Below are 25,669 nucleotides of genomic sequence, written 5' to 3'. Positions count from 1 at the left end.
GATGTTTACATACAACATCTGGTCGTTAGTTAACCTTCCTATCCATTTCATATACAAAACAACTTGTTTACTATGTAATTAGCAAACTACACAAGAATAGGTCTAAGATGAATACATACGACAACAATTTAATGAATCGATTTCAACTGCAAACTGAGATGAATGTCCGTTCAGGGATTAGCTATACCATCAAGCGCTTCTCGGAAGAACTCCACGACTCCTGCGATCGTAAACGTCGAGAGTTTCAGTCAAATCTTCCAAAATTTTATTAGTAGTCTACTCATAGCTGCTTCAACTCGGAGAAGAAGGTGGGGCTCGAAGTAACCGTCCGATGCGCGAGAGATCTTATGTCTTCGCGGGAACAGTCTCGCGAGATGCGGACCAATTCCTGTAAGGCACCTCCAGTTATCATATCTTTAGCATTCACTTCTGCAAGGTGGTGAATTGGAGCTTCATTATATAAAGATTTTGGAAGAGAGTAAAGCTTAGAAAATTTACGAAGATACACAAGCTTTCCGTACGTGTTGTGCTAAGTGACAGAGTGCAAGTTCAATATGCCGCCGGATTGGCGAGGCCTCGTTGTTGGCATTCTGTACAATCCATGGAAGTGCTCCGTCCTCGATAAGAAGAGACCTTCCAGTTTTATTTCCTGTAATGTTTGAGGACCAAATTTACTCCCAAAAGACAAAAAATCGAAGACAAGTAAACTTCGGTAACAAGGCAACAATTTAGAGAAGGCTATGTAAGACATATGAGTTGGAAAGACTTTAAGAAGGAAGTTATCCTCAAAGAAACGTACCTTGAGTCGATGCTCTCGACTCTCATTTAGCAAAGTTCGCTATGCCGCGAGCAACTTGAGCAAGAACATCTGTATGTCTGCATTTGACCATTCCGGGCAATGCCTTGATACCACCTTTACCTCTTAGCTTCCTCTGCAGTGGAAACCATTTGGTCCTGTGTGGGATACAAATGGAACAGAGATGAGTGAGTTTCACAATGGACAGACAATAAAGAAAATAGAAATAAAGAGAGGAAGAAAAATACATTAATTTTCCATTGTATAAGAAAACAATATCACGTAACAGGAGGAATATTGTTCTACGCAATATTATTTTCCACCTTTCTTTCACTGTGCTTTTTCCGATTCATCATCCATTTCTCCTCAGGCTTCTTTATTGATTCCATATATTCCTTCTGATACTTCAATCTTTCCTTCTGCAACACGAAGAATAAGATATGAATCGATACACGTTCAAGTAGAAAGTAGATTAACTCAAGGGTCAGCCGATAACTGTTTGCTTAGCTCCACTCCGCCCAAACCCCCTTTCATTTCCCTTCATACCATCCACCCAGGATCTGTACACCGAACTTAAGAAGTCTCTGACAATTGAGAAAATCACTGATTTCCAAGTCATTTACAAGATCAAGCCTTACAATTTTGATGAACTCATGTTATCAGACACTGCTTTGCAGTTAAAGTTAATGTGTAAGGTAAAAGAGAATCTTGAATGGGGGCCAGAACCTTACCTCCATTGCATTTGCATAATTTTGTTCAGCCTCAGAAATTTGGTTTCGCGCATCCGTGGTTATTCTTTCAATCTCATCTTCAAATGCTTTCTGTTTCCTCTCATGCTCCGTAATCAGTTGATGTATGAGCCAAACTTTTGTAATCAAATTCTTCCTTGAGCTTCAACATATTCTTCACTTTCATAGCCTATAAAAGGCAAAATAAAAAAGGTCCATATCTGGAGCGATCAAATGGCTGTATAGTAATCCGCTTATGCTCTTGGTGAAGATTTTGATTCCATTAAGTGTTAGTAGAAAAATAATATATTGGAATACATGGAATTCCCACCAACTAGTCTATAGGTTCCTCTTTAAACAATAAAATGAAATGAACTAAGTAAAATAATGGAAGTTGTTCCATAACCCACCCTCTGTCCGAACATCATAGTACTAGTTGTTTCTCCGCGATGACGAGGGGATGGACCGATGGTTATAACCAATGATGTTCTTGCTGTGCCTGTTAAAGAAATAAATTTTAAACAAATGTTTTTTCTTCAATGCATTGAAAATGACAAATACTTTATAAAACACTTCCTTGGTAAAAATAACAAATAGCATATAATGAAAAAATACATTGCATCCAATTTACCTCCAAATGAATCTCGGAGTAACCTAGTAAGCTTCGAATCACGAACTGGAACGTGAGCACTATTCTCTGCCAGTGCATTAATGCACTTCCCTAATGCACTCAAAGAAAGATTGATAGACTTCGCTTCCTCAAGTGTGTGGCCTTCACTCCCTGCAAAGTAACAGCAGAAAAAACAAAGTTACGCTTGAAGGAAAAAACGGTCAAACTGAGGGGAGGAAGCTAAGCTTAGTGTGGTCTGTTGTGGAGAATTCTCCTTAAAAGTAATAGCATTGCAATATTGCATTACCATGCACAGGAAACACAGGCTTCCATTTCCAAAGAAAGGAGCCTTCAATACCAAAAATAATTTAAAAGTTATAAACCATGAATAAATTTGATTACTGTTTTTTAACCAGATTTGGATTGCATAAATAATCAAATTGCTTTAATTGGAAACAAGCTAAGAAATTCTGTTCTATGATCTATCATGTCTCAAGGGTAAGACAATCACACACATTTAACCATCTAAAAACACATAAAAATTGATGCAACATCACACAATGCATGTTATAATCATCAACAAATCAAAAGAAGATGCCCGACACTCGAAAAGCAAACAAACATGAAACAAGAAAACCAAGAAAAGTGTATAATCGAAGATCTAAAACAAAAGCAAAAAGAACTAACCCCCAGCATCGTCTTTGGCAGTTCCACCTGTTGCGGAAGACGGCTATCGGATAGAGCAAAATCGCAACTGATAATTTGAGAAAATAAAATTGAAGATAGAAGAGGCACAAAATTTACGTGGAAAACCCCAAAAATATTTAGGGTAAAAACCACGGGCAACGGTAGAAGAATTTCACTATGAGAAAATAGAAATTACAACCTCTCTCGATCTACCAAGGAGAAAACAATGATAATTCTCTCTAGATAAAAAGGAGAAAACAACTCTCAAGAAACTCTCTAAAATCTCTCTAGTATTGGAAGAAAGCTAGAATGCTTTGGGATGGTTTTGAAGCTAAATGAGCTAGGGTATTTATAGTTGAAGTCTTAAGGACTAATTTGTAAATACCCTAAATTACAATGACTAAATTTAAGCTTTTACCATTTTATTTTTCAACAATTTCAGCCCCCTTTTTGACTACATGAATCGGTGCCCCATTTGTTTTTAATTTTCCAACTTTCGGTGCCATGTGCACTAGATTTCAACAATCTCCCACTTGAAGATTTGATTGGAACAATCATATCTTCACACCATTATTTCTACCTTGTACCTTTCATGTTGCTTATGTATCTGACAGGCCACAGGAGGATCGACACCAAGTAAATTTATCGGCATTGATCGCCTTCGTCATGAAATCTGCTATGTTGTCTTTGGTATGGATCTTCTGCATATCCACTGTCCCTTCTTCCACTTTTTCACGAATGAAATGGTACTGAACTCGTATGTGTTTTGTCCTTGAATGAAATGATGGATTCCTTGCTAGATGCAAGGCGCTTTGACTGTCACAAAATACAGAGACATACTCTTGATTGTGCCCAAGCTCCTCCAATAGCATCTTCAACCAAATTGCTTCTTTACTGGCTTGTGTAGCTGCTACATATTCTGCCTCTGTTGTGGACGTAGCCACAACTGACTGCAATTTTGAAACCCAGCTTACAGCTCCACCAGCAACTTTGAACACATATCCTGTAGTAGATTTGCTTTTATCCAAATCCCCTGCATAGTCAGAATCTACATACCCATTAATTAGTAAGTTTGATCCTCCGTAACATAATGCAACATTTGAGGTCCCTTTGATGTATCTGAGGATCCTCTTTACTGTATTCCAATGCTCTTTGCCTGGATTCGTCATGTATCGACTAACCACTCCCACTGCTTGTGCAATGTCTGGTCTTGTGCATATCATAGCGAACATTAAACTTCCCACTGCTGATGCATACGGTACTCGAGACATCTTCATCCTCTCTTCTTCACTGCTAGGACTCATACTAGAGGATAATTTGAAGTTAATAGGAAGAGGGGTAGAAATTAGCTTACAATCTTGCATGTTGAATCGTGACAAGATTTTCTTTAAGTAATTCTTTTGTGAAAGCCAAATCTTCCTATTACTTCTGTCTCGGTGAATTTGCATCTCTAGAATCTTGTTTGCTGATCCCAAGTCCTTCATTTCAAATTCCCTAGCTAGTTGTGCCTTCAATTCTTCAATATGATCTTTGTTGGGTCCTGCAACCAACATGTCATCTACTTACAACAACAATATAACAAAATCGTTATCACCAGACCTCTTGAAATAAGCACAAGGGTCTGTATTAAGTCTGTTGTATCCAAGGCATATAATGAAAGAATCAAATATCTTATACCAACACCTCGGCGCCTGCTTTAGACCGTACAGAGATTTGTTCAACCTGCAAACCAAGTTCTTCTTTTCTTTTTCTTCAAAACCTTCAGGCTGGAGCATATAAATTTCTTCTTTAAGATTTCCATGAAGAAAAGCTGTTTTAACATCTAGCTGCTCTAGATGTAAGTCCAATGTAGCACACATTGCCAAAACTACTCGAACTGTTGTTAGTCGAACCACAGGAGAAAATATTTCATTGAAATCAATACCTTCTTTTTGAGCATATCCTTTGACCACCAGTCTTGCGCGATACCTCTCAACTTGATCGTCACCATTTCGCTTGATTTTGAAGACTCATTTGTTACCAATTGGCTTCCTTCCTTGTGGTAGTGGCACAAGGTCCCATGTATTATTTTTATGAAGGGCTTCGATTTCTTCTTGCATCGCCATCATCCACAGTGAATCATCTGAGCTGTTTATTGGCTCCTGGTATGTTGATGGCTCACCGTCCTCTGTTAAAAGGCAGTATGCAATATTACCTTCTATAACATAATCCGAGTGCCAATTGGGACGTCTTTTCACACGATCTGATTGACGAGTTGTTGGAGCTTCAGAACTCTCTGGTTCTTGTTCATCATGTGCTGGTTCTGCTTCAGAAGAATCTCCTTCTTCAAACTCTTTTTCCACATGTATCTGAGTAGTCTCTGACTTTTCAGCGTTATCATCGTCTTCTTTTCTTTGTAGCTTATCTTCTACAAAGATAACATCCCTGCTAATGATCACTTTGCGGGCAGTGGGATCCCACAAGCAATACCCCTTTACTCCATCAGCATACCCCAAGAATTTGTATTTCCTAGATTTTGGATCCAGCTTTGAAATTTCTTGGGCGTTGTACATCACGTACACAATACTTCCAAATACATGGAGGTTTGAATAATCAACTGGTTTACCAGTCCACATCTCCATTGGTGTCTTCAGCTCTATTGCAGTTGATGGAGCTTGATTCACCAAATAACAGGTGGTATTGACTGCTTCTGCCCAGAATGATTTTTCTAGGCATGCGTCCCTCAACATTGCTCTTGTTCTTTCTAACAAGGTTCTGTTCATCCGCTCTGCAACTCCATTTTGTTGAGGAGTGTTCGCCACTGTGAACTGTCTTTTGATGCATTCTTTCTTGCAAAAGTCATCAAATTCTTCGCTTGTGTATTCTCCTCCATTATCTGTTCTGAAACACTTGATCTTATTTCCAGAATCAAGTTCCACCCGCGCTTTGAAGTTTTTGAAAGTTGAAAACACGTCTGACTTCTTCTTAATAGGGTGCACCCAACATCTCCTGGAGTAGTCATCAATAAATGAGACAAAATATTTTGCTCCACCTAAGGACGTTACTGGTGCTTGCCATACGTCAGAGTGAACCAATTCTAGAACATTTTTGCCTCTAGAATTTGATGTGTTGAATTTCAACCGGTGCTGCTTACTTGTTATGCAATGCTCACACAAAGGAAGTGATACATTTGTTAAGCCTGGAAGTAGTTTTTGCTCCATAAGGACTTTCATTCCTTGTTCTGACATGTGTCCAAGTTTCTGATGCCATAGCATTGCCGAATCTGAACTACATGAGACAACAGAGGCTTCTGCTTCTACCAAAGTCTCTCCCTTCAGGATGTACAAGTTTGCAGCTATCTTTTCACCTTTCAATACCACAAGCGCTCCACAGAACACCTTCATGATTCCTTTTCGTGTTTCAATCTTGCTTGCATTATTATCCAACAATCCGTAGGATAATAAATTTTTCTTCATGCCTTTCACGTGTCGCACATCTCGAACAACTTTAATTGTTCTGTCATACATCTTCAATTTGATGGTTCCCACGCCAACGATCTCTAAGGCATGATCATTGCAACTATAAACAGATCCTCCTGAGACAGGTTCATAATGATGGAACCATTCTCTTCTTGAGGTCATGTGATATGTTGCTCCCGAATCAATGAGTCATATATCTGCAAATCGTTTTCTTCCTTCTACGGTGGTTGATGCTTCACAGCATAGAGCATCTCCATCATCTGAAGTGTTTGCGGTATTGCCTTGTAGATTAGAGTTTTTATTTAGACTCCAACAATCCTTCTTCAAGTGACCCTTCTTTCCACAGTTGTAACACTTTAAATTCTTCTTGCTCCTCGACTTCGATCTACCATGTTTGTGACTGCTGCTTTGGCCACGTTCTGTTGATCTTCCTCTCATCGTTGTCAACGCTTCTGCTTGTTGCAGATTTACTTGTCTGTCTTCCTTATTCTTGCGCCGATTTTCTTCTTGTAGAACAGCAGCTGCAACATCATCGAAGACTAAACTGGTGACATTACTGTTTGTCAAGTTGATGATGAGTTGATCGTATTAATCCGGTAGACTTTGAAGTAGAAGTTCAACACGTTCTTGTTCTCCTATTTTACAGCTTAAGGATGTAAGCTGAGAAAATAAGGTGTTCAGTGTATTTAAGTGCTCCGTCACTGAAGTAGATTCTGACATACGGAGAGTATACAATTTCCTTTTAAGGAAAATTTTATTGTGCAGCGATGTGGCCTCGTACAATTTGGTGAGATGATCCCATATCTCCTTAGCTGTCTTTTTCTACTCGATGCTTGACAATACTTCATCTGCTAATACTAGATGAAAGTTTGCCATAGCATTCCCGTCCATCTCGTTCCATTTGATGTCATCTGCAAAATCCACCGGCCTTTCACTGATATCCTCTAGACACCCGTCTTTCCTCAGGATGGCTTTCATCTTCAATTTCCACAATGAGAAATTTCTCCCATTGAATTTTTCAATATCAAATTTCGTTGCCATAGTTTCTTTTACGGATAGCTCCCACTATTTCACTATCGTGAATAGTTCTCTGGAACCTTCAAAGAATGTGTAATACCTTCTTACTTTCTTATTTTAGAGGATCCACCTTTTGGTGGCAACCACAAAGACAATAAGCAGATATTACACACTCTAATCTAGCTCTGATACCAATTGTTGCGGAAGACGGCTATCGGATAGAGCAAAATCGTAACTGATAATTTGAGAAAATAAAATTGAAGATAAAAGAGGCACAAAATTTACGTGAAAAACCCCTAAAATATTTAGGGTAAAAACCACGGGCAACGGTAGAAGAATTTCACTATGAGAAAATAGGAATTACAAACTCTCTCGATCTACCAATGAGAAAACAATGATAATTCTCTCTATATAAAAAGGAGAAAACAACTCTCAAGAAACTCTCTAAAATCTCTCTAGTATTGGAAGAAAGCTAGAATGCTTTGGGATGGTTTTGAAGCTAAATGAGCTAGGGTATTTATAGTTGAAGTCTTAAGGACTAATTTGTAAATACCCTAAATTACAATGACTAAATTTAAGCTTTTACCATTTTATTTTTCAACAATTTCAGCCCCTTTTTGACTACATGAATCGGTGCCCCATTTGTTTTTAATTTTTCAACTTTCGGTGCCATGTGCACTAGATTTCAACACCACCTCCTCCAAGTGACCCAGGGCTACTCTTCCTTAGCCCAGAAGATGCACCAACCGAAGACAAAGACTTGTTTTTGAGTGCAGGCTTTGAAGGGTTGGAGTTCAAAGAGAATGGCCTATCAGTTGCTGTTGCTGTTGTTGTTGTTCCTTTGAGAGAGTTCCTATGAGTCCCGTTCCTATAATTTCCATCACCACTAGCCATTTCTTTTTTAAAAAAAGAAACCAATACCAAAGATTCAATCCTCAAATTAACACTTCTCCATTCCCCCCTTAACTCTGTTTTCTTTGCTTATCCTATGTTCGGTTGCCGAGGAAGTGCAGTGAAAGGTTTCTTTTTTAGCATTGAACTATGAAACTGCAAGTTACCAGAAAGAGGGAAGCAATAAACGAGAAGTTTTTTTTTTTGAGAGAGAGAGAGGGAGATTTTTTTAAAATACGCTTATGAAACATTAGTGGTAACTGGTAAGTTTATTTATTCCTCACTTTACATCCTACATGCGCCTCGTGACAGTGTTTAAATGCGCGCAATGAATCGAGGTGTTTAGCGTGTAACAGTGCGGGAAACGTTTAATTATTGTTATCACTGTTCTGTCTCTCCGAGCTCTCAGGTTTAACACAACGAGTAAATTAGATTCGATTCTAATAAAAAATATTTTTTATTAATATAAAGCGATTACAAGTAATAATAAGTCGTTAGTGCTCGTATTTCAGACCTTTAGATATAATAATTATCCTTTTAACCATTAAAGTAATTTAGTATGTATAATTTTTCTTTCGTTTTAAGTATATTTTTTAATCATATTTGAATCACATAATCTTCTTTCACTGTTTTTTTGGCAATAATTTTCTATCCTTACAATTTAATCTCTCAACTTTGTATTTTCCAATTTCATCATCTAATTATAATTCTTCTTTATAAAAAAATTCTTTCTTATATACTATCAATTAATTGACTCATTTAACTCATATAAACATTTTATCATTAAATTTTTTATTATATAATTTTAGGTGATATTTGATTTATTGAATAAAGTTGTACCTTAAGCAAGGTCAGGAGTTCGAATCCTGACGTTTTTTAATGGAGCAAACTGGGTTAAGAGGGTTCCTATCGCCTCTGTAATACTCGATCTGGATTAGTCGGTCAATAGATCAAATATCAATAATTAATTAAAAAATACAGTTATTTAAATTAAAACTAATTAGAATCATGTCATTACAAATAATTATATATCATATCTAAAGTTATATTAATTGAATCTTGATTTAATTAATATTATTATTGCTGTAATATCTTATATCGTCGGTTCGAATATATTCAAATATATAATAACTTTCAATTTAAAAGGTTTAAAGTGATTATAAATATTTTATATATTATACATTTAGGTGTATTTGGCTTTCAAATGGTGGGAGAAAGGACAGAGAAAGAAAGTATAGTTTGCTTTAATTCTTGGGTGAACCCTAACTCACCAAAAGTATAAAAGTATGTTGCCCTAAATTATTTTTGCTTTTATTGAATTTAATGATTTTTTTCTTCCCCACAGTTAAAAAAAATAAAATAATAATCAAAGTAATAAATTTTCATTATCAAAATTATAATTTAAATCATAAACTTTAAATTTTAAATAGAGGTATGATAATATTGTAGTCTCATTTGTGAAATATTATTTGTAATATATGAATATATAATTTTATCAATAAACAAATGTAATTTCAAACTTCAAATCTATTAAACATCGGCTTAAAAACATATGTATAAGATTTTTTCTTACTAAAGGTTGCTTAAACTACAATATTAATTATTAATATGTTTTAAAAAGGTATTTAATAGTAAAATTTAATATTATCTGAATCAAATCATATTAAACGATTGAATAAAAATTAATAATCTAACTAATAATATAAATTAAAACATAATAAATCATAAAAACACGTAATTCGACATATATTTTGATAGTTTAAAAAAATTATAAAATAGTATTTTTTTCAAAATATTTCTTGAACATTAATCTTAAATTTAGATTCATTAAATGTTAGACAAGTAAATTAAATTCAAATTGTATAGAGTGAATCAAGAAATGGTCCATGGAGGTGGGTGCAGAGTCCCAAGAACACAAATCGTGAGTGGAATAGTCTTTCATAATTCCAATGAAATTACGGAAATTGAAACCATTTTTATCTCTAAAAGCAAATTCGTCAGTGGCACAGTGCAAAAAGCATGTCAGAAAAGCAAGAAATCCCCTTCAATGTGATAGGATGCTGTATGCCGTTACAAAATCATGGAACCTACCAAGTGTTTGTTAAAATCACTGAAAGAAAGAAGAAGAAAAACACGAATCTGCTCCACCACTGCAGGCCTTACGGTGGTCACCACCACCACACGCACGCAGCCCTTCAATCACCTTTCCCACCATTGATTCAGACTCTTCAATGGAAAGCTCACACATATGGCGGTCCTGAAATGCCCTCGGATGGGATAAGATGCACTGCATTCAACATGCACACCGAAATATTATTTCATCCACATTTTACTGGAAACAATGGATGAAAACTGCAACATGATATTATAATTCCCGGGACTGATAGATTTGTTACTTTTTTTTTCTTAAAAATCTGTTAACTAATATTCAAGTTGACCAAGTTGCAATATTTTCGTGCAGCGAGTACATGGTGTGATATGAATAGCATAGCAGGTGCATGTTCCGTGTAGTCCAGTTGGGTTATAGATCTGATTCTACTTCAGGCCTAGAAGGTTCCCCATGCACTACAAACTACGCTATTTGTCTTTGACCTTCCAACCATTTTTATTTAAGACAATTTTTCCAACATGTTCATTTTATAATTCATGTTCAGGTTAATGCCTTGGACAAACCAAAGTTGGATATTCTAATTCTGAACTCGAATAACTTGTGACCTTAATCGAATTTTCATTTCAAAGCATGAAAGTCGACAGAGTGAACTCAAGCAGTTTGTTTCGAGCTTGAGATTCTTATATTATATCCCTAAGTTAAACTATCGTTCTCACTGCAATTCCATTCCAGTAATCAATGTTGGAAACTTCAATTCCATTCCAGTAATCATATAGAATAAAAATTTCAGAAGCTTTCATGAATCAAGAAATCAAACACACAACAAAATGCAGGTCCAATACAGAAACATAAAACAATGAAGGAAGATTTCATAAGGATATGCAAAAAACCCTTGTTTCTCGGATTCATGTAAAAGAATGATCGATGTTACTTGGATTCAAGTGTAAGTGTAGGATGCAATATCTGTCCAACATAAGGTTCTAACTGAGGGTTTCGACATATTTTCTCATAATCATGTTCGTACATGTATCGGTCATTCTATGTTTGTACATGTATAGGTTGAATGAAGGAGCAACAAATATAACATAGAAAGAAGCAACATCCACAATTTCATGAATTTGAAGAGTGGTAGACAACAGATGCACATAAATAACAAGAGAGCAAGTATGAGAGCTGTTCATGATAATTACAACCTTATATCAATCAACAGAGATTTCGATAAGATTTGAATCCAACAAGCATATAAAATAGATAGCTTCAAAATATATCATATTTAACAAATATAGTTACGATGAAATATCAAACCAGAAACATTCATTGACCCAATTTTATTATGAATCAACCTAAGCCAAACCCCATTACTGTCCCAATCATTTCAACTTCCCATAGAACACTAGCAAGAACATTAAAAACACCCAATTTCCCACAGAATTTTAAACCCTAATAGAACCCTCACAAAGCTGAAAGGGAAAGAAAATGAAGGCAAACCCATTGAAGAACACGATACACAAGCAAACTTTCAGAACCTCTCCACTTTTTCGGCTTTAATAACGGGATTTGCATTGGCAATCGCATCGCGTCCGGTTCCCTTGAAATCAAATGAGCACTCGTGTGTCTCCGGGTACCGATGCTCGCCGCAGAATGTACTCTCGCAACGGCACTTGAACCCAGTCAATCCCACCTTCTTTCTGCAGATAAAACACCTGTTCGACAACTTCGGCACTGATCTTTCATCGCCGGAAAGGACTACGGCCGGTTGGTGCTCAACTGCCGTTGATGAGGAACCCTCGTAAGGCAGCTCCTCGACCGGCTTAATCGCTTCAACGACGACCTCGTTTTTCGCGTTGACACTGAGGGATTTCTCCATGACGGCTTTAGCCTTGGCCGCTTGCTCCTCCCCGGCACGTAGGTCTCGGTAACACTTGGAGCAGAGGTTCATATTCGCTGCCGTACCGAAAAACCCGCAACCGTTGGCGCAAAGCTTCGGCTCCGACGGGGAAAAGCTAGTTCCTTGATTCTGTTCAGAACCCATGTCGTCCAGTTGAGGGTTTGCTTTGATTTCTACAATCAAAGACGACAAAAATAGGATTAGGGATTAGGGTTTTGATTTAAAGGGTTTTCTTTCCCCTTCTTGATTTTCACGGAAAATCTGAAACAGTCAAAGTACAAATAATGAGCTTCGCAATCAAAATATATAGATTTTTTCTATTAATTTCTGATTGATAATTGACGAATGTAGCCTCTACGTATATGCTCTTGAACACCGCCTAAACCGACCTAGAAGGATATTTTGGTCTATTGCCTTATATATATATATATATATTTTTTTTTGCTTAACTTGGTATAGTAGATTTTGATTGAATTTGTATAAAAGAATTTTAGGATATATTTTTATAATAATTTAAGGGTAAACTATATTAGTTGTCACTCTTATATTTATTCTATCTTATTTTGATTATCAATTTAAAAAAGTAATGTTTTGATCATTTATCGATTTATAACATTTTAATCATTGTGTCGTTAACCTCCGTCAGTTCGATAACATGAAACGATAATAAAAAGGTTAATTTCTAATTTAATCTCTAAACTTTTAAAACTTTATCTTCATCGTTCGGTTAAATCTCAAAAGCCCCAAATACAACCGTTATTGAGCTTTCACTTCCTCTCATGGCTTCATATATCGGAATAACTTTGTTTATACTCACATACGTTATGCTACAATGCACTGACTCTAAAAATCGATCGAAGCTCATTAACAGTTTCATATTAGATCGATATATATTTCATTGCATTCTTCTCAAATACAAAGTTCAATTAACAAAGATCATATAATTTAAGCTTCTTTCAACTTTGGAAAAGTATGTCATGAAAATAAACTTATGATACTTATGAGAGTTGGCGGTTCGACATTGAAGCATTGCATACATATCTTATTCAGATAAATAAGTTTTTTTTTTGTAATTGTTGGTACGCTTGAAAGCTTCCTTTTCACTAGAGATAACATAGACGCCGACTTAAGATAACAGTAACAAAGATGATGGTTAGGATTAGAGGAGAAAAAATGATTTTAGGCTTTTTTTCATTTGAAGAGGGTGGAAAATTAAACTTTTAAAAATTCAATGATTAAATTTAAATTAACCATTTTTTTAACTTGTTAAATCGAATTAACGGGATTAATGACTCAATGATCTAAATAAGATATACCAATAACACAAGTGATTAAATCAACATTTTTCAAAATCAATGAATAAAATAAAACAGACCAAAAATAAAAGAAAACACACTTATAATTTACCATATATGTATAAAATATTGTTCTTTTAACTACAAAATATTTGTTCTTGGTGTCCATATTTAATTAAGAGTAAGACTTTTCATTATGTATTTTGTTGCAAGAGTGTTGTTTCTATTAAGATTAAAATTTTATATCACATCAAAAATTTTCGCCAATAAATTTAGAATTTTAGTAAATATTGTAATTCGTGATTTGAACTAAAAAGTTAAAGATATATTAAAATATTAATAAAAAACTAAATAAGTTATTCGAAGTGGATATTTTTAAAAGCAATATTAAAATTTGATATATTTTAAATAAAAAAATTATTTGAAGTGGTTAAGTTTCTATTTTTAAAAATTGTTTATTAAAAAAATTTATTATTATTTATTTCTTCTGCTTCAGATTCTTCTACTTGTTTACTTCTTCACGCGCTCATATAATCTATCACAAGTTGAGGGTGATGGTGATGGTGATATTGATCATGCTAATGGCACAACTGTAAATTGAAACGGAGATTATTCGAAGAATGTGGAGCGGAAGAGAGGTATTTTAGTGCTGCTGTTTTCCTCAAATGCGTTGGTCCATTTTTGACGGACAAGGTTGGTATTTTAAAGTCAACGTTAATAAAGTCAATGCCACGTGAACATATTTAACAGTAGGACGAGTTAACTAAATCCATTATTTTGATATAAAACAAGGATTATTAGCATAATTTAACCATTTTTCAAGTAGTAATTTGACCAAATTTTTTTATTTATAATAGCTTACGGTGCAAGCCTGGATGGGTCGCACACGTGGGAAGGTATCCTTTGGGAGCTAAAAGAAAAATGATTCATCTTCTTCGTTCTTCGATGCTGCCATCTGCTTTCATCTTCCCAAAACGACACGCCGTTTTGTTCTCTCTCGCTCAACTTCTTCACCGTCGCACAACTACGAGACCCTTCTGCCCCAGAATGTCGGCCACGTCATCAACTTCGCCAACTCACTCCATATCGTTGCCGAGCCAACAGGGTCTGCCCCGTCCAAATCGTTGCCGCCCCTGGCCTGTCCGATACCGAGTTCAGGTTATTAGCTTTTTTTCTTCTCGCTTTTATTTCTAGTTTCTGGAATTTGGGAAGTACCCATTGTTTTTATCAACCATGAGCGTGAATTTGCAGGGTTGCTATCGAGTCATCTTTGTTTAGACAATGGTTAAAGAATCTGGAGAGTGAAAATGGAATTTTGGCTAATGAGGACATTACTTTAATGCAAGTGCTTATTCAGGTATCTTTCCTTTATATATATAAAAAAAACTTGCATTACTCGTAGTCTTTTGAAAATGAAAAAAAAAAATCTTTGGATGCTTTTTTTTACTTGTTTTGATCCTTGTTGTACTGAAAATCGCGGAAGAATTGTTGCTTAAATTTATTGTAAGAGGCCATGTATGGTGGATTTTATGCAAAACTTGAACTTGTTAAGCATTTGAGCTCTTAAGTAAAAGGAATTGTGTTATTTGACAAAACAGGGAATTGATATGTTTGGAAAGCGAATCGGCTTCCTCAAATTCAAAGCCGATATTATCGATAAAGGAACGGGAAAGAAGGTATTTGATCATCTTCTTGGATAGCTGTCTAAACAATTTCATTTCGGAATAGGTTTCTTTATGAAACTTGGTTGGTGTTGCACTTGATTCTTAGTTCCGGCATGGAGTATGTATCGCAATTATCTATGCACTTGTTCAATATCTTTTCTTATGAACTAAAACATGTTTAGGTTCCAGGTATAGTGTTTGCACGAGGACCAGCTGTAGCTGTGTTAATTCTTTTAGAGTCTGAGGGGTTGACATATGCTGTTCTCACCGAACAGGTAGGGTGATGTTTTTGGTTTTTTGCTTTTTAAATATTCGTAGCTGTTTGTCTATCAACTGTGATAATACAATTGAGCAGAGGAGTGACTGACTTTAGAAGGTGGACATTTACATATTGCTGCTTCGTCTAAAGCTAAGTTCTTCATTTTTTTCCTCTAAGGCTAGGGTCCCCACGGGGAGGGTTGTTCTTGAATTACCTGCTGGAATGTTGGATGATGACAAGGGTGATTTTGTTGGCACTGCAGTTCGTGAGGTCTGCTCTCTCTCTCTGTTTCTCATTGCCAGAGATAAACACATCTTATACTAATGTTTATATACATATATTCAAATATTTTGTTTTTTGTAGGAATCTGTATGTTAAGTCATTATCACACATGAAGTTCATAAAATGATTTGCCTTAGGTGATGAAATCTGCCATTTTTGAGGTTAAGTACTCAAGGGTTATGTAGTAGTGCACCCAAACATTCGAATCTCTGCTACGAGACCATTTTCACCATTTGTGGGTTGTTCTTATAGATTATATTCCAGCCCACATTATATTTACGGATATGCCAGTGTTCTATATCTTCCATTCGGTTGAGAGAACTTGCTATTTTTGACATAATGTTTTGTTAAAAATTCCTAACGACCAGCTTCCTTTTTAGCTTCCGTTTTCCCCCTTTCTGTTATACAAATGGTTTCTTAATGAGTTGAAACTTACAGGTTGAGGAGGAGATTGGTATTCACCTGAAACTAGAACACATGGTTGACCTCACTGCCTTCCTTGATCCATCTACTGAATTCAAAATTTTTCCTTCTCCGGTATGCTGGCAATACGGATGAGTGTTTTTTTTTACAAAAAAATCATTTCTTGTTACAAACCCTACAATCATCACTTTGAAATAGAATTATTAACTGCATGTAACTTTGATTATCTGATTATGAATCCATGTTGTGCACCGTTTGATTGGAATCTTTGCATAGGAGTTCTGATAGTCCTTTGTTGAGAATTTTATGCCCTTTTCCAGGACATTTTTCTCCGTGTCACAACTTGATTCCGCTTAAGTTTTAGATAATTATTTCTTGTGTTTTCCATGTTAGGGAGGCTGTGATGAAGAACTCGGCCTATTTCTGTACAGAGGGTGTGTTGATAAAAACATTATTAAACAGCTTGAAGGAAAAGAAACAGGTTCTTCCGAACATGGTGAGCTGATCAAGGTTCGTGTAGTTCCGTACGAGAAACTTTGGCGCATGACACCTGATGCAAAGGCACTCATGGCAATTGCTATCTATGAAATGGCCAAGAAAGAAGGATTATTACCACCACAGTAACCCTAACCAGCCAAACTCGGTCGTTACCGGCTTTTGTTTGTTCGAACAAATCAAGTTAGTCTAAATTTAACTTTAAATCTCTCAAATTCTATAATATAATGAATGTGGTAGAGTAAATTTGTATTTTGGCTTTTATTCAACTATATCTTTTGATTTCATCCCTCAAGACATGTATATATAATATATATACATGTGACCGACTCGAAGGGATAAAAAGAATATTGATTGGAAGGGAAGGGATGCCATATGGTTTTAAGCCAACATGAGACCCACAAATGTGATTAAAGTGGGGAACATGTTAAAGTCTAAAAAAGACAACAAAATTGAGTACCGATCCCTAAATGATACAAAGGGTCATCATCAAGCCATGCCACAAAGCTTCATTTTCCACAAGCTTTTAGGCAAATTCAAAGGTTTGCTTGCTTTAAACTCCAAAATCCCACTTGAAAAATCATATAATATAAAACCCCAAATCTACACTGGGTATTTGAAGCCATTGGAGAAAACTGCAGATGAAAAGGCCTTATGTTCCCACATAAACCTTAGCCCTTTCTAATGGGCTCTGATCTCATCTTTCTCACATTGGTAGTACTTTCATGGCCATCATTTCTTTCAACCAAAGCTGAAGGGATCGCATCGTCCCGCCTTCTTGATCTTCTCATTAGGGACTACACGGTTAAGTCCTTCAACCGGCATTCGAAAACAGGTACTCTATATACTGTACATTTACCTGCAAACTTATCTGGGATCGAAGTTGATACTGTGAGGTTTCGATGTGAGAGTTTCCGACGATATGGAGCAAAAGTTAAGGAATTTCATTTGGGAATAAGTGTGATTGTTCATCCTTGTGCTGAGAGAGTCATTGTGGTGAGACAAAACTTGGGTCTCAATTGGTCATCTATATATTATGCAAACTATGATCTATCCGGTTACCAGCTTGTGTCACCTGTGTTGGGGCTTTTAGCTTATAATGCAGGTAGTGATGCGAGTCTCGGTAGCCCTTTTCAGCTTGGGGTTCTCGCAAGGGAAAATCCGATTAAAATTGATTTCGGCTACAATAAAATGGCTTCCAACGTGACCGGATCGTCAACGAGCCCATTGTGTGCTAGTTTTGAAGGAGATGGAAAAGTTGCATTGAAAAACCAAGTGTCAACCAATGTTTGTGTTGTGACATGGGACGGAATTTTGATTTGGTCGTCGAGTCACTGCCGTTGATGCCAGTGAGGAAAAAGATTAGTAGATGGAAACTGGCGGTCGGAAGCTCGATTGGAGCTGCTTTGGGAGCTTTCCACTTAGGGTTGCTTTTGGTGGCGATGGTTATTAAAGTGAAGAATAAACCAAGAATGGAGGAACTCGAGAGGAGAGGTTATGAAGAGGAAGCTCTTCAGGTTTCCATGGTTGGACATTTCAGAGCTCCGCAGCTTCTGCTACTCGAATGCCGCCAACGATCGAATATCAGTACATAAATTACCATTCTTGAAATCTTAGTTATGCAATCCTTTTATTCAATGTATGGGTCATTCTTTTTTTGGAATTTTGATTCTTCATAATCGTATATTTGTATCTGATCCTCATACGGTTCTGGAAAATATAGAATCTGTCAGCTGCTAACAAAATGTTCACAGGTTCAATGTCTTGGAACATGAAAACTGAAGAGTTTGGACATAGTATTATTGTAGTGGTCGGAGAAGTTGGTGGTTTCAACCTTTGTGGGTCAGACACAATCATCAGCCGAAGATTCTGGATATGTAAGTTTTCTTTAGCGCTGAAAATTGTTCGTGGTCGACCCGATAAGATTTTCTTTTTAAATTAGGTTCGGATCAAATTGAGTTTTTTAAAGTATGAAGTCGGGTTTAGATTAGATGGAATTTTGTAAAGTACAAAATTAAATTTGAGTTTAAGGTGAAAAATCTCTAATCTGATTTAAAATAATAGTATAATTTTCTTTATATATTTAACGATAATTGTTATAATATTACTTTATATATATTTCCTTAATCAGGTCTATTTGGCTAAATGAAAAATAAAATATGTTTATATATGAGGTCGAATCAGATGTAAATTTTCACCGTATAATTTAAATCAAATTTTAAATTCGATAAAATCTTTAATTCGAGTTAAATCAAAATCGAAAGAAAGAATTATGTTTCCTGTGTTAGATAAGGTTAGTAGAAAATTTAACCTAATTCAAATCGTTTTCATCCTTAATGATGACTGCCTCTTGTTATGGTGGATGGACCTGGGCATTCTCTCTCCCTCTCTATATATATAATTGTCGTAACCGTCTTTCGGTTGGACCCGAAATTGGGCTTCGACTTGGAAATGAATTGGGTTGGAGTCGCCACCGACCACTTTAAAACGAATTTAGGTGGGTCGGACACCATCTTACCTGATCTGCGTTGTACCAGAAACGTGTCGGGTTCGGGAGTCGGTTACGGTCAAGGAAGGATTAGCACCCTTGAACCGCCCTTTCGGTACCAATTAATTTTCCGTTTGTCTTTAATGGCGAAAATTTAAATTGAAATTTAAAAACCCGATTCAAATTACTTACCTTTGATCAGTTAGAACTTCTCTACAATGTTAAAAATGTTAGAGAACACAAATGAATACTAAATAAATACTAAATAAAAAATAAAAAATAAAATAAAATAGCATAAAATAAATAACAAATAAAAAAAATCAAAGTAACGATAAAATACAAGAATACGAAAAATGATCAAGTAATAAAATATTAAATAAACCAGAAAAACAAAGTATGAGATGAAATAAAAATAATAATAAGAGGTAATTAATAATAATAAAAACATATATACAAAATTAAAAATTAAACGTAAAAAACAAATAAAACATAAAAAGGACTAAAATAATGATTAAACCAAATGTAAAATAGTGATTAAAATAAATTTTACATAAATTAAAGAGTCAAATTTGAAAATCATCAAACATAGTGTGCTACATGAATTAGTGACTGAAATTATAATATCACAAATGTAGTGATCGGAATTCAATTCTAACAAACATAACAGAAACGTGTAATAATGGACTAAAACATAATAATTGAAAATAAATGCTCAAAATCATGTAAAACAAAACTCTATTAAAATGCTGAGACATAGCATTACAAAAATGAAAGGACTTGTGTGGGGGTTATACCACGAATGGAAAAACACGGAAATCCCTAGGCTTAAACGACGACGTTTGGTTGTGATATACATATATGTTACTTAAGCCCAACGATCGATTCAACCCTCACATTTTCATACTTACCTCTCCCTCTCTTCAAAATGAGAGAACAAGCTTCTCTCCAGATTCTCTCTATGCAATATTCCCGATCTCACGCAGGCCGTCGCCTGTGGCCGCTAACTGGCGCACCGACCACCTTGCTGATCGCCGGCGATGGTGGTCGGATAAACCCAAAGCCCTCAAAACACTCCTCTTGTTCCCGGTAACCAAAATCCTAAACCCAAATACCCTAAAAACCACCCACCAATCGTAGATCTAGGCCACAAGGTTCGATTTTTTACCTTTTCGATGGTAAATCCTTCGTTTTCCCGATGTGCTTTTATCTGTACCGACGCGTACTGGTTTTTGCGTTATACTTGCATGTGGGTTTCGAATGGTTTTGCTTGGTTTGTGTTTGTAGGTTTTTTCTCTTATTCTTGACTTGTGGTTCGTTGTTGATGGTGATGTCCTTTGGTTTATTGTTGATGTGGTCTCACTGTTTTGTTTCTCGATCGTTCGATGGCTTTGTGTTTGGTTTACTGTCCATTTGGTTGTGGCCGTATGTGGGTTCTGTTATTGGCTGATGGGTTTCCCTTGGTTCGTTCTTGGTTTACTGTGGCTATGACTTTCGATCTTTTTTTTTTCCCTGTGTGACAGGCTTGGTGGGGTATTTATACCCCACCGTTGGTGGCTCATTTCCGGCGAACTCGGGGTCGAACCCGGATATTTCGGGGTCGTTCCCGATCTTGTTACGACCTGCGTTCTATTTGGCGTTGTGGAACGTGCTTGTTCCGATTTTGTTGCCTGTTTGACCGTTCCATTTCCGGTGACACTTGAGATTGCTCCTGGCCGTTGGATTGGGTCAGATCCAACGGTCCAGATCTGGCTGCATAAATGAGGTCTTAGGGTTTTCCCCTGTGCGCCGCCTGTGTTAAACGTAAACCCTATCTCCTTTGGATGTTGGCTATGGGCTGGTTCAGGCCCAATTTGGACTGTTGCTGGACCAAAGCAATTGACCTAAAAAAAATAATAATAATAATTAAATAATTAAATAAAAACGGGTGAATAATAATAAATAAAAACAATAAATAAAAACTATATAATATATATTTTAAAACTGTTTCTTTTTTTTAAAAACTATATACTATATATAAGTTTTAAAAAATGTTTTTCAAAAAACTAATATTTTTTAAAAATGTTCTTTTAAAAATTATATAATTTTTAAAAAATGTTTTAAAAAATTATATATTATATATAAGTTTTCAAAAATGCTCTAAAAATTATATGTTTTATGTTTTCAAAATATTTTTTCAAAAATTACATATTATATATTTTTAAAAATGTTTTGAATATATATATAATATATAGTTTTTTAAAAGTGTTTTAAAAACCATATATTATATACGTATTTTCAAACCGCTCGAAAATTAGTGTCTACAGCTGCCCCTCTTTGTCCTTTTTCGTGGAACGAAAAATAGGACAAAGATAAAAAGACACGAATTTTCGTTCAGTAGAGTTGAAGAATAACTCCCTGTCGAATTGAGCTGCGGATGACCCCTCCGTCGCGAAGTCGAGTCCATCTCGAAATAATATGGAATTGAAACCGTAGTTCGAAATTTGAATCGGGATGCGGCTTTTTATTGCCCAATTGTAGTCAACTTCGGTCTTCTTCTTGGTTTAAAGACCTTGGTTAAGAAATTTGGCTGTAGAGTGGTTCTCTGACTCCACCATGTGTTTGATAGGCCCTTGAGCTGAATAAAACCAAACTCGAAAGGTCTTCGTCGACAGATGGCTTTTCTCGACTTAAGCTATGCTGTCGGAAAGCGATTTTTTTTTGTCACTAAGGCACGGTTAATCCAGGTGTTCTTCTTGACTTTGAAAACCTCGATTGCAACCAGACAGTAGTGTGATTGAGGTGTCATCGAGCTGATTGGACTCGAACTCGACAATTTTATTGACAGATAACCCTTCTTGCCTTGAGCTATTCTGTAAGCTTGATTTGCCTCTAAGTTGAATATAATCGAACTCGAAGGTCTTTAGCAGATAGCCCTTCTCGACTTAAGCTATGCTGCAAATGTTGTGCCGTTGAGCTGAATGTAGTCGAACTCAAAGGTCTTTTGTTAGCAGACAACCCTTCTAGACTTAAGTTGTGCTACAAATGATATGCCCTCGAAGCTGAGTGTAATCGAACTCGGGGGTCTTTGGCAGATAGCCCTTCTCGACTTAAGCTATGCTGCAAATGATGTGCCGTTGAGCTGAGCGTAGTTGAACTCAAAGGTCCTTTGGTCACAGATAACCCTTCTAGCCTTGAGTTATGCTGTAAATGATGTGCCCTCGAAGCTGAGTGTAATCGAACTCGGGGGTCTTTGGCAGATAGCCCTTCTCGACTTAAGCTATGCTGCAAATGATGTGCCGTTGAGCTGATCGTAGTCAAACTCAAAGGTCTTTTGTTGGCAAACAACCCTTGTAGACTTAAGTTGTGCTGCAAATGATATGCCCTCGAAGCTGAGTGTAATCGAACTCGGGGGTCTTTGGCAGATAGCCCTTCTTGACTTAAGTTATTCTGCAAATGATGTGCCTTGGAGCTGAGCGTAGTCGAGCTCAAAGGTCTTTGGTTGGCAGATAACCCTTCTCGACTTAAGTTATGCTGCAAATGATGTGCCCTCGAAGCTGAGTGTAGTCGAACTTGGGGGTCTTTGGCAGATAGCCCTTCTCGACTTAAGCTATGCTGCAAATGATGTGCCTTGGCGCTGAGCGTAGTCGAACTCAAAGGTCTTTGGTTGGCAGATAACCCTTCTCGACTTAAGTTATGCTGCAAATGATGTGCCCTCGAAGCTGAGTGTAATCAAACTTGGGGGTCTTTGGCAGATAGCCTTTCTCGACTTAAGCTATGCTGCAAATGATGTGCCGTTGAGCTGAGCGTAGTCGAACTCAAAGGTCTTTTGGTCACAGATAACCCTTCTAGCCTTGAGTTATGCTGTAAATGATGTGCCCTCGAAGCTGAGTGTAATCGAACTCGGGGGTCTTTGGCAGATAGCCCTTCTCGACTTAAGCTATTCTGTAAATGATGTGCCTTGGAGCTGAGCGTAGTCGAACTCGAAGGTCTTGGTGGCAGGTAGCCCTTCTGGCCTTGAGCTAAGCTGCAAATAGTTTGTTTAAAAATGGCTTCCCTTTACGGGTCGAAAACGGTCATGATTCTTCCGGTGGTTCTCCTAAGCTGGTCTGGGAAAACCTACTGATAAATTCTGACAGCCGGATATCTTCCGTCGTGGAATTGAAATCTGGCTTGAAAGTGTTAACTGGAAACATGTTGCTCATTGTTGAGTTGAGCTGAACTGAATTTGATCTGAATTGGTTCTCGAACCCATCTGAAATTGGTTCTGAGATCCGTATATATGTAAAGTCGGTTGAGGTGTAGCTTCTTGCTGCTGAGCTACACCATCGTTCTTTAAAGGTGCTTGCAAGTCGAGTATATCTTGAAATAGAATTGAAACCTGACTTAAAGGGCTGTAAAAAATGTATGCTAAAATGATGAATGTGATGCACCTAAGTATGTCTAAGATGCATGCAACATGAATGAATTATGTTTTATCTCTTAGACTGGAGTCCCGTATTTTGCCTGCCAATTAGGTTCATGGAATCGATCGTGCCCCTTTTGCTTCTCGGGCTTTGGCTTTATAGACCTTTCAAATATGAGACTGTTCTGTTTGAAAATGTTTCTCCTTTTTCTTGTTTTAGGAAGGAAAATGATAAAAATTCTGTAAAATATTGTCCGCAATTGAATCAAATTATAAACATGAGTTCAAAGAATATCAAAGGAATCAATAGCTCTTTTAATGCTTTCAGAGTTACAGGTCTTTGACAAATGTTCAAAGGGACGAGTTGGCTTTAGGTTGGCCTTCTATTTTCTAAGGTTCTGGCAAAAAGAAAAAAAGGTCATTTTTCTTGGTCATTGAACATGTTTTGCCATTTTGATTGGATGCGGACAAAATGACGCAACTAGCACTATCAACTACTAGGCCCTCTATTTCGGTTCTCTGAAATCTTTCATTTGTTCAAGTTTTGTAGGCTCCTCTAACAAAGGTAGTGTAGAAACATCGGTCTAAAAATGAAATTCTTGAGTGCTCGTGTGTAGTTGACTATAACAGGTGTTCCTTAACTCCCTTAGTCCATTTTACCGAAAATTTCTTAGATAAATTTGATTTAATTTGTCATTATCTGGCTAGTTGAATCCATAAAGCCGGGGCATTTAACCAATTGCCTTAGAGGGACAACTTAACATTATAATCACTCTTATCAAGTCAACTGAAGGATTCATCTCATCACAGAGTCTTCAGCCTGACAAGAGCAGTGGAGCAAACACCGAATTGCCAAGTGTCCGAGCAATGTCATGGTTTGAACGTAATCTACTCATAAGGCCAGGGCTTTCAAGTTTCCTCTATAACCAATTGCCTTAGCGGAATAGCTCAGTTTTTACGGATTTAATTTCTTAAGATTGTTAAGAAGAACCTGTTATAGCCTAGGTATTTGTTGAAAGTCAAAAAATTTCATCTTCAGAGTTCAATTTTCAAGCAACTGACCTAAACTAGATTCACTTACTCGACTATTCCATCTGTGAAGATTATTATCATCACTGAACGTCTTAAATAAAAAGTATAGTAATCTTCATATGCAAACGATGCCACATGTTGTCCGCACCTTATGAAAGGAAAATGTTATATTGCAAGAGTAAGGTATGGTGTTTGAGTGTATATTCTGGGTAAGGTCAAAGTCCTTGTTTTTAAATCATGTTACTTCGTCAAAGATCTTGTAACTTTGAACCATTTACAGAGTTTCTTAATTCAGATGATATTCAAAGAATTGCGAGTTTGCAAATGTGATTCATTGCTTACAACCTTTAAAGTAGCATAAATTTATTCAAATATCCAAAGAAAGTTCAAAAACAAGTCCCAAACATGAAAAAAAATAAAAATAAAAACAAATTCGAACAACATGTCTCAAAATTGAATAGGGCCTCATCCGGATGCCCCACTTTCCATGACTCTTTCTGCTTTAGGAGTGTCATTGCTTTCATCGTAAAATTCCAGCTCTTTCCTGTCCATCATTAGTTGGATCAAGGCTCTAAATTCGGCACATTCTTGTACATCATGTCCATCTTCATTGTGATAACAACAATAACTGTCACTTTTGGAATCTGATGTGCTAAGGTGTGGTGCAAGAAACCCCTCATTTATCATTTGCCTCCATACCCAAGCAAGAGGTAACTTCACTTCGGAAACTCTGGTTTTGGCCTTTTTACCTTTTTCCTCGGTGACTGCACTTTTCTTATTCTCTTCATGATTTGGTTGGGGGTTCTGTGCAACGTAGAGTGATTCTGAATTATTAAAATGAATCCAACCCCTGTTGCGCATCCTTTGGATAACCCTCTTAAAGGGGAGGCAATTTTCGATAGCATGCCCCGGAACACTGCCATGATATTCACAGTGCGCATTTTTGTCATACCACCTGGGGTATGGGGGCTTTAGAGGTGTCTCGGGATAGGGTGACACCACATGTGCGTCAAACAGTTGTTGGTAGAGCTCCTTATATGTCATGGGAATGGGATCAAAATGCTCTTTTTCTTTCTTCGGTTTTTGCCCATAAAAGGGTACGACTGGAAACGACTTTGAAATGTTGATGATCTCTCTTCTTCTTCAGGGGAGGCTTTCCACCCGT

The 25,669-nt window shown here is 36.6% G+C and overlaps 3 protein-coding genes and 2 pseudogenes across 3 annotated transcripts; 2 read left to right on the top strand and 3 right to left on the bottom strand.

The window, feature by feature from the left end:
- Window positions 1–280: 280 nt before the first annotated feature.
- On the bottom strand, window positions 281–2,467 carry LOC120202564 (annotated as a pseudogene).
- A 295-nt stretch (window positions 2,468–2,762) lies between these two features.
- Window positions 2,763–8,405, bottom strand: LOC120202623 (kinesin-like protein KIN-UA). The gene is made up of 2 exons (XM_039203035.1): window positions 7,992–8,405; window positions 2,763–2,848 (listed from the first exon to the last, which is right to left on the bottom strand). Exons 1-2 carry the CDS (start codon window positions 8,188–8,190, stop codon window positions 2,817–2,819), a joined length of 231 nt encoding a protein of 76 aa, XP_039058966.1. The 5' UTR covers window positions 8,191–8,405; the 3' UTR covers window positions 2,763–2,816.
- A 3,187-nt stretch (window positions 8,406–11,592) lies between these two features.
- On the bottom strand, window positions 11,593–12,476 carry LOC120202622 (zinc finger A20 and AN1 domain-containing stress-associated protein 1-like). Its single transcript, XM_039203034.1, has one exon. It carries the CDS (start codon window positions 12,327–12,329, stop codon window positions 11,817–11,819), a length of 513 nt encoding a protein of 170 aa, XP_039058965.1. The 5' UTR covers window positions 12,330–12,476; the 3' UTR covers window positions 11,593–11,816.
- A 1,899-nt stretch (window positions 12,477–14,375) lies between these two features.
- On the top strand, window positions 14,376–16,769 carry LOC120202619 (annotated as a pseudogene).
- Window positions 16,770–16,875: 106 nt separating this feature from the next.
- Window positions 16,876–18,577, top strand: LOC120202621. Its single transcript, XM_039203033.1, has one exon. It carries the CDS (start codon window positions 17,288–17,290, stop codon window positions 17,945–17,947), a length of 660 nt encoding a protein of 219 aa, XP_039058964.1. The 5' UTR covers window positions 16,876–17,287; the 3' UTR covers window positions 17,948–18,577.
- The last annotated feature ends 7,092 nt before the right edge of the window (window positions 18,578–25,669 follow it).

The sequence above is a fragment of the Hibiscus syriacus genome, unplaced genomic scaffold (genome assembly GCF_006381635.1).
Source record: "Hibiscus syriacus cultivar Baekdansim isolate YM2019G1 unplaced genomic scaffold, ASM638163v2 tig00008957_pilon, whole genome shotgun sequence".
NCBI classification, from domain to species: Eukaryota; Viridiplantae; Streptophyta; class Magnoliopsida; order Malvales; family Malvaceae; genus Hibiscus; species Hibiscus syriacus.
Note: the sequence above shows the minus strand (reverse complement) of the source record. Positions and strands in the feature narration are given on the sequence as shown.

Coding starts and splice junctions, on each gene's coding strand:
- LOC120202623 (XM_039203035.1), bottom strand. CDS start 8,190: ATGGCTAGTGGTGATGGAAATTATAGGAACGGGACTCATAGGAACTCT. Junction 2,849..7,991: donor CCCTGGGTCACTTGGAGGAG/GTGGTGTTGAAA, acceptor CTTCCGCAACAG/GTGGAACTGCCAAAGACGAT.
- LOC120202622 (XM_039203034.1), bottom strand. CDS start 12,329: ATGGGTTCTGAACAGAATCAAGGAACTAGCTTTTCCCCGTCGGAGCCG.
- LOC120202621 (XM_039203033.1), top strand. CDS start 17,288: ATGGGCTCTGATCTCATCTTTCTCACATTGGTAGTACTTTCATGGCCA.